Source organism: Akebia trifoliata, chromosome 13 (assembly GCF_017979445.1).
Source record: "Akebia trifoliata isolate Shusen 1 chromosome 13, ASM1797944v1, whole genome shotgun sequence".
In the NCBI taxonomy this organism is placed as follows: Eukaryota; Viridiplantae; Streptophyta; class Magnoliopsida; order Ranunculales; family Lardizabalaceae; genus Akebia; species Akebia trifoliata.
The window spans coordinates 3,257,786-3,270,800 of record NC_141387.1 but is presented as its reverse complement, the minus strand read 5'-3'; the positions used below and the strand labels follow the sequence as shown (position 1 = coordinate 3,270,800).

Here is a 13,015-nt window from a genome sequence, read left to right as displayed (position 1 = left end):
ATTTCATAGTTTTTTAAAGATTTTGATTTCTTAATTAAAATAGCCGTCGGTAAGAAAGTTAGAATGAAAATTATAAGTAGTGTCTAATTTTGTAATTCTAATTATTTCATTATGTAGATTGCGGAGGAAATTTACAGTGTGCCAGATGGGCTAAGAGAAGGGCTATTAAAGCTGAAGGAACACTACGGCAACATTCCAATTTACATCACTGAGAATGGTTAGTTGATGATATTTGATTTATTGATCAACAAATCAAATAGTTTGGATTAGATTTATGTTTATGACTAGAGAATTTCCAATGGTAAATGCAGGGTGCGTTGATGTTCAGACACCTAATCACGTAGTAACAGATGATGGTTACCGAATCACGTTCATGAATACTCATCTCAAGGCGGTTAAAGATGCTATCAGGTAAGATCAAGACCCTTTTCCTTTTCAGAGAAATCTTATATATTTTCTTCTATTAACGTTGAAGATCAAAATATTATTATGATTTTTTTTTTGTCTGTGTGTGTTATAGTTTGGGTGCGAACGTGAAATCGTACATCCATTGGTCTATGATAGACGTTGTGGAATTGGGAGGTGGCTATAATGTCCGCTTGGGGCTTAACTACACAAATTATGATAACTTTGAAAGAACTCCCAAAAAATCTGCCGAATGGTTCAAAGAGTTCTTGAAGTAGAACCCCAGCTGAGCACTCTCTCTCTCTCTCTCTCTCTCCCTCTATTTCAGTAATAAGGTGTACTCTGATACCAATTTTCTCTCTCTTTCTGTGTGTGTCTGTTTTGAACTAAGAACATCAATGTGTATGGGAAGTAGTTTGTGGTTGTCTTGTTTATTAGCTTTCAAGACTGTTTCTCTCTGTGGCTTGTTGAAAATCATAAATTTAAGGGAAATAATCAGAGCAATACATAGTAGAATATGAGATTAACATATTTAAAAAATATTTCTTGAACCAGTGAATTTACCGTTTTAATACATTAAACCACTGGAAAATTATTTTTATACGGTAAACTAATCTTCAATCTATTTTTTTTTTTTTTGAGTTGTGACGAATGCACGTGGTAAATCATACACGGTTTTTTTATTTTTCCCGATAAGTGGGAGCTATGAAGTTAGAGACTAAATCCTCAAGAAGGATTGAATCCAATTCTTGAGGGATGCTTACATGATCAAGCAAAACAAAAAAATCCAGAGCAAGGGACCCCTGTTTTTCTAGCCAATCAGCCACCCTGTTCAATTCCCGCCAAACACATTCAGTTTGACTTCACGGAATTTATTCACACAATCGCAGATTAGACTAACAATACCAATATGCTTCCAAGCCAGCTCCCAAACATCATTCAAGGCTTGAATTGCAAATTTGGGATACACAAAGAAAAAGATCTGCGGTTGTGCCCTTGCCATATCAGCCATGTACAGCATGCATTAATCATTATTCTTGTTTTTTAGCCTAATACACTGTAGAAATTAGGGGTGACTTCTAATAATTAGACTTACTAATTTTTTATATTAGAGTTTCCTAATTATTTTTTCATCAATTTTTGTTATTCAAATCCCATTAACATTTATATAGGAAAAATTACTTCCTCACTTAAAAGTCAATATTGGATTTCAAATAATTGTAGATCGACCAATTACATAGATATATGTGTATTGAGGGCATCTCCAAATTAAAAAAACTATCCTTATTAGGTTTCATATGATGACTTTTCTGTGAGAAAAATCTCTCTTTATTTAAAGTTTTCTTTTCCATATTTAGATTTATAAAAGATTGTTTGAATATCAAATTAAGAAGAGTACTGATAATTTGAAGGATGGATATGACACACCTTGATATGGAAGCACATAACTTATTAAAATATATATATATATAGAAAAGAGAATTTCTCTTTCCTATCCATAGTGAAAAAAATAAACTTTAAAATTTGATTACCTTGTGATATTCAAAATCATTATCTGATGAAATGGGGTTGTAGAGGATAAAATTATTTGAAGTTAAAAAAAAAGAAGAAAAAAATAATTATTTTTCACCAACATATTTTATTTTTAAATGTGGGTGTTCAATATGACTGTCCGTTTTAAACACTATAGATCAAGTTTGAAAAACAGTTGTTTTATAATTTTAAAAATTTTTTAAATACGAATATTTTCATGAAATTTAGATTTCAGTGTTGTTGGATTGTAAAATGTGATAATCAACGTGGGCCCAACCATCCTTTTTAAGATTTGAAATTAAAGCAATAAATATGTGGGGGCAGAGAACGGGCAAGAGAGAAATTTTCTCTATTTTTTTCTCACTCATAAATTATGGGCTTCAACATAGGTGTGTCAACGTGAAGTCCGTCCACCAAAAGTCTGTCATATATTATGGGCACTCAATTAAGAAAAGGAAAATCCTTAGGGGACTTCGTTTTTCACTGTGTTTCTCACTGCATTAATGTGAGAGTCATAAATTCTTTCATCGAGATACGAATAAAATTAATCTACGGTTATGTGACTACCTCCACGTCAGAAATGTGAGAGTCAAATTTTATGCACGTCGTCAGTTATAGTCATATAAAAAGAGTCTGGATTCTATGCAAGCAGGGTGGAGGATTGAAATCCTCCTCCCACGCCACAATACCTGCCACATAAGCCCTAATCCTACGTGGCATATGCTAAGGTGTGGGAGGAGGGCTTCAGTCTTCCACCCTGGTGGATACCATCTGAATTCATATAAAAATATCCAAATTGCTGAAAGAGTGGATCTATATTCAAATTTTAAATTGTAGGTCTGCAAACCACGAGGCGTTGAAAAGATGCTCATTATCTTTTATCTTTTATAATCAATCGTCCTTCGTGCCTCACATGGATGAATATTATTTTTACTATTATGGATCGAGTGAAGCAAGTGGCCATATTTTAATACATTAACACACATGGAGCTTCTCCATCCTTATCTTTATCTTTATTATTATAACGAGGGGTTTTGTTAAAGTGTGTCCTAAATGCATTAAAGTGTGCCTTCTGCATATGCCACCTACTATTATATTATAATTGTGTATTACTTGCCTTCTTCATCTATATAAGAAAGAAAATCCCTCACAAAACATCGTATCGATAAAAAGCTCATCTCTTAAAGCTTTTCTCTCTTTCTCTCTCCCTCACTGTGTGATAGTCTTTCTAATTACAAACATGGCCCTTCTCTCTTCACAATGTTCTTTAGCTTTTTCTTCCTTGAGTACTTACTCAAACAAAAGAAACCTTAACCTCATTCGTGGAGAAGAGATGAAAGTACCTCATTTCAGAAAGGGAGTAAAACATCCTAAATTAGCTACTCCCGCTGTGAGACAAGAAGTTCCAGGTTCTACCGTTGTTCCTGCTGAATTTCCTGCAGTAAAAAGAAGCGATTTTCCAGTCGATTTTAAGTTTGGAGGCTCTACTTCTGCTGTTCAGGTTTGTATTTATTTTCTCATGCTTTTAACATTAAAATAACAGAAATTTACCAAAACGGTAAGCTGTAGTAAGTAATTTCGAAAATGGTTATTTTACCGTTTTCAGAATTAATATTTTTTACCAAAACGGTAAAAACAGTAAAATATAATTTTTTTAAACCCAAAAAGCCCTTTTTTGTTTTACATATGTATTTATCATTTTAACCTTAGATATAAATTAAAATCTAACTAAATCTTTCTCTTCTTTTTAATCTTCCCAACACTAAATAGAAATATGAAAGAGGAGAGGATTTTTTTTTGTAATTTTAGTAAAAAAATAAAAAAGAGTATTTTCGGTAAAAAAAAAATTATATTTTACTGTTTTGGTTAAAAATATTAATTTCGAAAACGGTAAAATTACCGTTTTCAAAATTAATTACTACATTTTACCATTTTGGTAAATAGTCGAAATTGATGCATGTTTTGGTAAATTTGCCTTAAAATAAAGTTCTAAATTTTTTTAACGAAAAAGTCATCAGCTTTTGACAAATTTACAATTCTGGATCATTGAATTTTTTTTTTTTAATTTTACAAAAACGTGATTTTTCAATGAAAAGTGACCAGAATCATAAATAACTCATTTTCAACTCACAAAATAGTAATTCATCCAATCTTTGTATATACTAAATTACACTTTGACCCCCTGACATTTTGATAATTGCACTTACCTCACCTTTTTAAATGGATTACCACTTTTTAAATTGCATGGTAATATATATATATGAGGTCGGTCCAAGGGCCATATGTAAAAACATATGAAAAAACAATGGTTTTTCAAAATAAGGTTTAGAGGTTTTGGATTGAGCTGATTTTTTGCAAGGATGGTCACTATGATGAAAAGATCATCCTCACAAAAAATCAGCTCAATCAGAAACTTCTAAATCCATCAAAAGTGATTTACAAATTAGTGACAAAAATTAGACTGATTTTTTTTTTTTTCAGATGATCTTCTCATCATAGAGATCATCCTCACAAAAAATCAGCTCAATCCGAAATTTCTAACCCATATTTTAAAATTTTATTAATGTTACATTGTTTTTACACATGTTTTCTCATATGGCCCTTGAACCTGACCCTATATATATATATATATATATATATAGGGAAATGTTCAGCAACAAACATTTTGACAAACATTTTGGCAAAACATTTTTCAAAACATGGGTTAGAGGTTTTGGAATGGGCTGATTTTTGGTGAGGATGATCTCTACGGTGAGGAGATCATCATCACCAAAAATCAGCCCATTCCAAAACTTCTAACCCCATCAAAATGATTTACAAAAAATGGACGATCCACGATTTTTCAACTTGTAAACTGGGGCTAGAAGTTTTTTTTTTTTTCAGATGATCTGCTCATCATAGAGATCATCCTCACAAAAAATCAGCTCAATCCGAAATTTCTAACCCATATTTTAAAATTTTATTAATGTTACATTGTTTTTACACATGTTTTCTCATATGGCCCTTGAACCTGACCCTATATATATATATATATAAAGGGTCCCTTTCAGCAACAAACATTTTGGCAAACATTTTGGCAAAACATTTTTCAAAACATGGGTTAGAGGTTTTGGAATGGGCTGATTTTTGATGAGCATGATCTCTATGGTGAGGAGATCATCCTCATAAAAAAATCAGCCCATTCCAAAACTTCTAACCCCATGTTTACAAGTTGGGAAATCGTGGACCGTCAATTTTTTGTAAGCCATTTTTGATGGGTAAGAGGTTTTGGAATGGGCTGATTTTTGGTGATGATGATCTCCTCACCGTAGAGATCATCCTCACCAAAAATCAGCCCATTCCAAAACCTCTAACCCATATTTTGAAAAATGTTTTGCCAAAATGTTTGTCAAAATGTTTGTTGCTGAACATTTCCCATATATAAATTGCCTTCTCACCCATTTTGTCTTCTCTCATTATAATAGCTTTGTCTTCTCTCATTACAATATCAAAGCTATTATTGATGTTGATTTTTTTATTTTTTATTTTGTGGGTTCAGTCAGAAGGAGCAGCTGCAGTTGATGGGAGAACACCCAGCACCTGGGATTATCTTCTTACACAACAAGGATGTGAGTCACAAACCCTATTCACATTTTTTTTTAGTTAGAAAATCATTGCACTTTGTTTTTTTAAACTTGGTATCCCGTAGATAGCGGACCAGACTGTAATCGGGATTTGCCCGACCTGAGCTTCCAGTCATATTTGACAGGATTAATCCAACGGCCCATGTTTGGCCCACAACACTGTGGGCCATAAATCCAAGAGCTTTAGACAGTGGACCAGACAGTAATTGGGCTCTGCCCGACCCGTGCTATCAGTAACTTCTCATAGACTAATCCAAGGGCCCACGGTGAGCCCACAACCCCGTGCTCCGTTTAATCCACAAGGGATTGTTACCCAGTTTTGAACTCACGACAAGGGGGAGCACAACCCTGTCGTTACGTCTTAGCCGCCACACTGATGGTTTGCCCGCACCTCTTCTGTGCACAGATTTATCTTTTAAGATTTCAAATCTTAAAAAAAGGTTATTGGGCCACATCGATTATGACGTTGAAAACCCGACAAGATAGTCTTCTAGATTTCATGAAATTTTAAAAAAAAAATTATTTTTTGAACTTGATCCAAAGTGTTGAGAATGGACGACGACTGAGCACCCAAATATAAAAATAAAATTCAGCGATGAAAAATAACTATTTAAATTTTTTTTTAAAGTTCATATAATTTTGTCCTCTATAACCCCATTGCATCAGATCATGTTTTTGAATGTCACAAGGCGATCAAATTAGAAATTTTTTTTTTTTTGACAATGGGTAGGAGAGAGAAACCTCATTGTTGATGTCATTCATTCTACATGTCACTTTAGTGTGTTAGCTTGACAAGGCATTAACCATGTGAGCAAAAAAATCACTTTTATGGGCCTATTAACCTTTTATTTTGGAAAAATTACTTAAAAGACCCTTGCGGAAGGGTTTCTTTCTAAATAATCCCTACATTTAGTGTGTTAGCTTGACAAGGCATTTAGTAAATTTTTTATTTCTTAATAGTCCCTCGTACTATCGAGTTCATAATTTTTACTGTCAAATTCGACACTTTTCTTTTTGGTGTGGACTTCACATTTTTTACTGTCGAGTTCACCACTTTTTGTTTATTATCAAAATCGATGCTTTTTTGTATTATTGTCAAGTTCACTATTTTATTTTATTTTTTTTTAACTAAAAAGTGGTGAACTTAACACAAGTAAAACTCACCTATTTTTCATTTTCGGGTTTTTTTCGACTAAAAATACATGAAAAGATTGACTAAAAACTTGAGATAACGACTTGTTTAAGTGATTTCAACCTAGCCATTATTGATCAATTTTCATCCAAAAACTAAGAAAAAAAATGAAAAAATCCCCTACTTTTATACATACATATTCAAAATGTTTGAAAAAATCCTTGAAAATGACTTCTTCTTCTTTCTTAAATCCTTTCTAGCAGAATAGAGTCTCATAAATTTGATTGAGATGTCAAAAATCCAATTTTTGGATGAAAATGATGAGTTCAAATGGTTAGGGTATTCAAACATGAGAAATGTGGGAGATGAGGTCTAGGGACCATTTAGAAAGAAAAATGTTTACAAAATGTCCAGCCAAGTAACTATTGAAAACTTAGCGACTGTTTAAAGAGAAGCTTCGCAAGGGTCCTTTAAGTAATTTTCCCTTTTGTGTCTCATCTTATTTGAGTTCCTAAAATGTTCGCTTAGTTATCTAATTTTGACTTCTTTTTTCTACAGACACTGATGGCCCTCTTTCCTACGTCAACTACAAAGTAAGTATATATAACTTTCTTGATTTCATATTTCTATTAATTTAATTCATTTGTTTGTTTTGCAAAAATTAAAATAAAAATAAAAATAATAAAACAAATGGTACCCTTAATAATAATGCTACAAATAACCTTATATATCTTCCCTTAGTCCCCGTTCTATCTTTGATCATAGAATGATTATTCTCTTCTTTATTCCTCTTTGGATCATAATCCAATCAAAACTACTAGAGTTATCATATCATATAGAAAAAATTCCTTGATTCTTTAACTTCGATTAAATAGTATAGTTTTGTTCATTGGTATGCTACATTTGATACATTTGATTTGAATGAAATCCAAGCGGATGCAATATTTCCTACCGAACAAGTGGAAGGTCCGCATTTTTTTTAGAACGAGTTTTTTTATTTTATTTTGTACTGTACAATTCCTTTGTTTGTTGGATTATTTTCCGGTGAGAGGAAATTAGAAGAATTATAGAATGGATTGTTAACTATGCCTAGATCACAAATAAATTAAATTTTTATTGATAAGACCTCTTCAATTGTAGGCAATATCTTGTTACGAGCAATTCCAACAACTTCAAGAGAAAAAAAATGCATTTACTTATTATTGAGATGGTGCGATTTGATTCTGGTTATTTATTTATCATTCTCGGTCTTACGAGAAAGGCACATGATTAGGGATAGAAAGAAAAAAGTTCATTTCAAATAAAGTTAATTTTCAAAAAAAAAAAAAAAAGGTGTTACTAAATAGTAACAATTAATGACCCCCTAGTAACGAGGCAACTATTTTCCAAAATTTTATATTATAAGAACCACATTACTAATGCAGCTCAAATGTTGAAAAAGTCTTGCTTCAACCCCAACTATCTTCGGATACCATTGACTGTTCAACCAAAATATTGATATTCTGTACAATTTAATATATATATATATATATATATATATATATTATTGAGGTATGATTTATCTTGAATTTTTTATCATATATATTATGAACAACCCTCTATGAAAGTTAGAAAACTACCATGAATCTTGGTAATATCTTTAGTTTATATTGTGAAGGAAAAGTTTGATACAATCCTTCCCTCCCAAACCGAAAATGGACATCAATTAATCGTTGACACCACTGTCATAAGCATATTTTTTTCTGAAATATGTGCAGAGATGATTCTACCAAATACTAACTTTATCACTTTATTGTAATTGCAGGAAGATGTGAAGTTGCTGAAGCAAATGGGAGTGGATGTGTATAGATTCTCCGTCTCTTGGAGCAGGATACTGCCTAGTATGTTCTTCAACTAGTATCTTGTGTGATAAAATTATTAAATTGTCCTTTTTCCCTTAATTAAAAGAAAAGCAATGGTAATGAACATGAGTGGAAAAAATATATAATTAATAAGGAACTTTAGAGTAACTCAATTACTTTATTTGTCAAATTAGGAAAACACCCAAGGCTTGTAATTTATCAGCAATTCCACCTTTGACTCGTCGTTAATGTGACATTTTAAAGCTCTTTTTACGTAGATGTGTTAATTATTTAACGGACCCCCAAATTGTCTATAGAACATAGTTTATTCTTGATGTTTAAGATAAACTGATCACTTTCAACATTCAAATATAAATCCTTTAAATCCTGCTCAATAGTCACTCCAATGTTTCATATAAATTACTGCCTCTTCTCTTGTATTTTTGTTTTTGTTGGGGAGCGGATCCTCTGTAGTACGTGTTCCCTGTTAATGAACTTTAAGTAACAAAGATTTATGTGTTAGAAAAGAAAATCTAAGGCCACAACCTTGTAAGGATCAGAGTGTAGTCCTGTAGATGAGGTTTAAATATATATATCTATATATATATGGGAAATGTTCAGCAACAAACATTTTGGCAAAACATTTTTCAAAATATGGGTTAGAGGTTTTGGAATGGGCTGATTTTTGGTGAGGATGATCTCTACGGTGAGAAGATCATCATCACCAAAAATCAGCCCATTCCAAAACTTCTAACCCATCAAAAATGGTTTACAAAAATGGACGGTCCACGAGTTTTCAACTTGTAAACATGGGGCTAGAAGTTTTGGAATAGGCTGATTTTTGGTGAGGATGATCTCCTCACCGTAGAGATCATCCTCACCAAAAATAAGCCCATTCCAAAACCTCTAACCCATGTTTTGAAAAATGTTTTGCCAAAATGTTTGCTAAAATGTTTGTTGCTGAAAGGGACCCTATATATATATATATATATATATTTTTTTTTTTTAAATAACAAAATTTTAAGCCTGATAAAGGCTTTGAAATTGGACGGTCCTTGAACTGCAATTTTCTAACGAATGTGATTTTGAGTATATATGATGTGCCAGGGGCGGAGCTAGGATTTTGTTTTCGTGGGGGCAAATTACAAATAGAAAAATTTTCTGATTTTCTATGGGGGCAAAGCAGTAGAATGTTAAAATTTTTTGTGGGGGCAAATTACAAATAAAAAAATTTTCAAAACTTCTGCGGGGGCAAAGCAGTAGAATGTTAAAAAAAATTTTAAAATTATTAATACCTCCCTATAAATTTTAGAAATTCTTGTGGGGGCAATTGCCCCCACTGTAAATCCGCCCCTGTGATGTGCCACTCTCTCAACCATTAAAAGTTACTAAGACAATTATATTATGATCTACTCCCTTTTTGTTTACGGCCCCAACCTAATCTTAAACTCAATCATTTTACGTGGTTGCACGATACATCATCATGTAATATTCTAACATAATCTCTTGGCAAGGCATTACAATCGAACAAAAGATAAAAAATCTTTTTCAATAGCTCTTCTTTTTCCAAATAGTATCTTAGACATGACAGTATTCTCCATTAATGAATTTCTTTGACTTTTGATGCTTGCAGAAGGAAAGGGGGAGGTAAATCCAAAGGGCATCGAATTCTACAACAATCTCATAAATGAATTACTTGCAAATGGTGAAATTAATTGTTCTTTTTATCAATAGTAATTTTAGTGTATTTTTCTCTGTTGTTAAGATTGATCATGAGTAAAATATTTCAAATTATTTTTTTAGGAATACAGCCCTTCGTGACAATTTTCCATTTAGACTTGCCGGTAGCTTTGGTTAACGAATATAATGGCTTTTTGGATGTCAAGATTGTGTAAGTATCTCGTTTTTTATTTATTTATCTTAAATCAGTTTCTTTCACTTTTTTTTTTTAAATTCAAATTTATATGTATTTTGTTTTTCTGTTTTTAGGGAAGATTTCAAAAACTTCTGTGACGTATGCTTCAAAAATTTTGGAGATAGAGTCAAATATTGGGGGACAATTAATGAGCCAGACGTTTACGCCCAACATGGTTATAAACCACTAATGTTGGGAACAGATGATCCTGCAAGAAATCCTTACATTGTTACTAAAAACATCATATTAGCCCATGCTACTGCTGTTAGACATTACAAAGCAAATTACCAGGTAAAAAATTAAATTTCATAGAAGAATGAAATTAATTGTGTTTATAATCAACTTATCTATTTATTCAATTTATTCATTCTCCGTTGTCATTTGAGTAGCTTCAAAGATATTGTTGTAGTTGCATTTAACAATCTTAATAGGTATAAGCTTCACAAAAAAATAAAAATAAATCATATATCGTATTTTAAATTATGTGTGTTATTTACAATAATGAATTTCATTTTTGTTGTAAATGACTATTGTGTTTTCCTCTATTGGTCTTTCTGTGATAAATTATTTTTCAGGCTACTCAAGGTGGAATAATTGGTATGACGGTAAGCCTTATATGGATGGAGCCGTACACAGAAGACTCGAAAATAGATAAAGAAGCAGCAGATAGAGCCTTTGCCTTCCATACAGATTTGTTAGTGACTCTATTCAAATTTCGAAATGAATATTTTGAATTAGCACATTCAAGCTTACTGATCAAGTGTGTCATTTTAATAAAAATTTAAAGTCTACTAACCTTTTTTATTTAATAACAACGTTAATTAGGTTTGTGGAACCATTTGTGTACGGAGATTACCCTTTTATAGTTAAAAGTTTGGTGAGGGACAGACTTCCAGAATTCACACCAGAAGAGAAAGTACTAATTACAGGAGCATATGATTTTGTTGGAATCAATTACTATACTTCAAGATATACCAGATCCCTACCGATAAGTTCAAATGATGTACCTGTTGACATGGATAAGGACCAATATCTGGATTTATTAGGTGATGCTATATATCTAGCTAACTGATATCCCTAATTACTTGCATTTTTCAAAAAAGTAGTTTTTTTATTAATGTTCTTGTGTTTGGTTTCGAAATGGTGGCCTAGTTGAGATTACCTAATATATTTTTCATACTGTTTGTTTTTCTCACAGTGGAGAAAGATGGAAAAGCTATTGGTGACGAAGTAAGAAATGACTGTTAATTTCATAGTTTTTTAAAGATTTTGATTTCTTAATTAAAGTAGCCATTGGTACGAAAGTTAGTATGAAAATTATAACTAGTGTCTAATTTTGTAATTCTAATTATTTCATTATGTAGATTGCCGATGAAATTTACAGTGCGCCGGATGGGCTAAGAGAAGGGCTATTAAAGCTGATGGAACACTACGGCAACCCTCCAATATACATCACTGAGAATGGTTAGTTGATGATATATGATTTATTGATCCACAAATCAAATAGTTTGGATTAGATTTATGTTTATGACTAGAGAATTTTCAATGGTAAATGCAGGGTGCGTTGATCTTCAGACACCTGATAGAGTAGTAACAGATGATGGTCACCGAATCACGTTCATTAGTACTCATCTCAAGGCAGTTAAAGATGCTATGAGGTAAGCTCAAAACCCTTGAATGAATTTCTTTAGTAGCCCATTGATGGAACCTTCGGATAGGCCAAGAAAATATATAATGAATTCTTATATATTAATCTTCTACTGATGTTAAGGATAAAAATATTAACTAAATAATGTTTTCTTTTTTTTTTTTCTGGATAGTTTGGGCTCGAATGTGAAATCGTACATTGTATGGTCTATGATAGACGTTGTAGAATTGGGAGGTGGCTATGATGTCCGCTTGGGGCTTAATTACACAAATTATGATAACTTTGAAAGAACTCCCAAAAAATCTGCCGAATGGTACACAGAGTTCTTGAAGAAGAACCCCAAAAGCCAAGAGTCCTCGAAGAAGAATAGCAAAGACAAAAGCCGTTGAGCACTCTCTCTCTCTAGCTCTATTTCAGTAATAAGGTGTACTCTGATACCAATTTTCTCTCTCTCTCTCTCTCTCTCTCTCTCTCTGTGAGTGTGTCTGTTTTGAACTAAGAACCGCAATGTGTAAGGGTCACAAGCCCAAGTTTGTTGTAGTCTGTTTATTGCTTTTTCACAATAAAGCTGGTTTTAGTTATTAGCTTCCAAGTCTGTTTCTCTGTGTGGCTTGTTGAAAATCATAAATTTAAGGGAAATAATCAGAACAATACATAGTGAAATATGAGACTAACATACTTAAAAAATAGAATAATTTACCAAAACGGTAGAGATTTTGAAATTATTTACCAAAACGGTACACTATAGTAAATAATTAGGAAAACGGTAAATTTACCGTTTTTGGAATTAATTTTTTTTACCAAAACGGTAAAAACAGTAAAATATATATATATTTTTTACCGAAAATACCCTTTTTTTGTTTTACATATGTATTTACAATTTTAACCTTAAAAAAATGAAAATCCAACTAAAAAGAT

The 13,015-nt window shown here is 32.1% G+C and overlaps 1 protein-coding gene across 1 annotated transcript in view; it reads left to right on the top strand.

The window, feature by feature from the left end:
- LOC147387347 (uncharacterized) overlaps positions 1-12,678 on the top strand; it is a 71,375-nt gene extending 58,697 nt beyond the window's left edge. The window contains exons 11-26 of the mRNA XM_086421564.1: positions 118-217; positions 312-411; positions 521-679; positions 3,046-3,439; positions 5,477-5,546; positions 7,252-7,286; positions 8,498-8,573; positions 10,168-10,239; positions 10,338-10,425; positions 10,524-10,740; positions 11,025-11,143; positions 11,275-11,495; positions 11,648-11,679; positions 11,814-11,913; positions 12,008-12,107; positions 12,270-12,678. Coding sequence (XP_086277690.1) covers positions 118-217; positions 312-411; positions 521-679; positions 3,046-3,439; positions 5,477-5,546; positions 7,252-7,286; positions 8,498-8,573; positions 10,168-10,239; positions 10,338-10,425; positions 10,524-10,740; positions 11,025-11,143; positions 11,275-11,495; positions 11,648-11,679; positions 11,814-11,913; positions 12,008-12,107; positions 12,270-12,486 — 2,100 coding nt within the window. The 3' untranslated portion in view covers positions 12,487-12,678. The remainder of the gene's footprint in view (positions 1-117; positions 218-311; positions 412-520; positions 680-3,045; positions 3,440-5,476; positions 5,547-7,251; positions 7,287-8,497; positions 8,574-10,167; positions 10,240-10,337; positions 10,426-10,523; positions 10,741-11,024; positions 11,144-11,274; positions 11,496-11,647; positions 11,680-11,813; positions 11,914-12,007; positions 12,108-12,269) is intronic.
- The last annotated feature ends 337 nt before the right edge of the window (positions 12,679-13,015 follow it).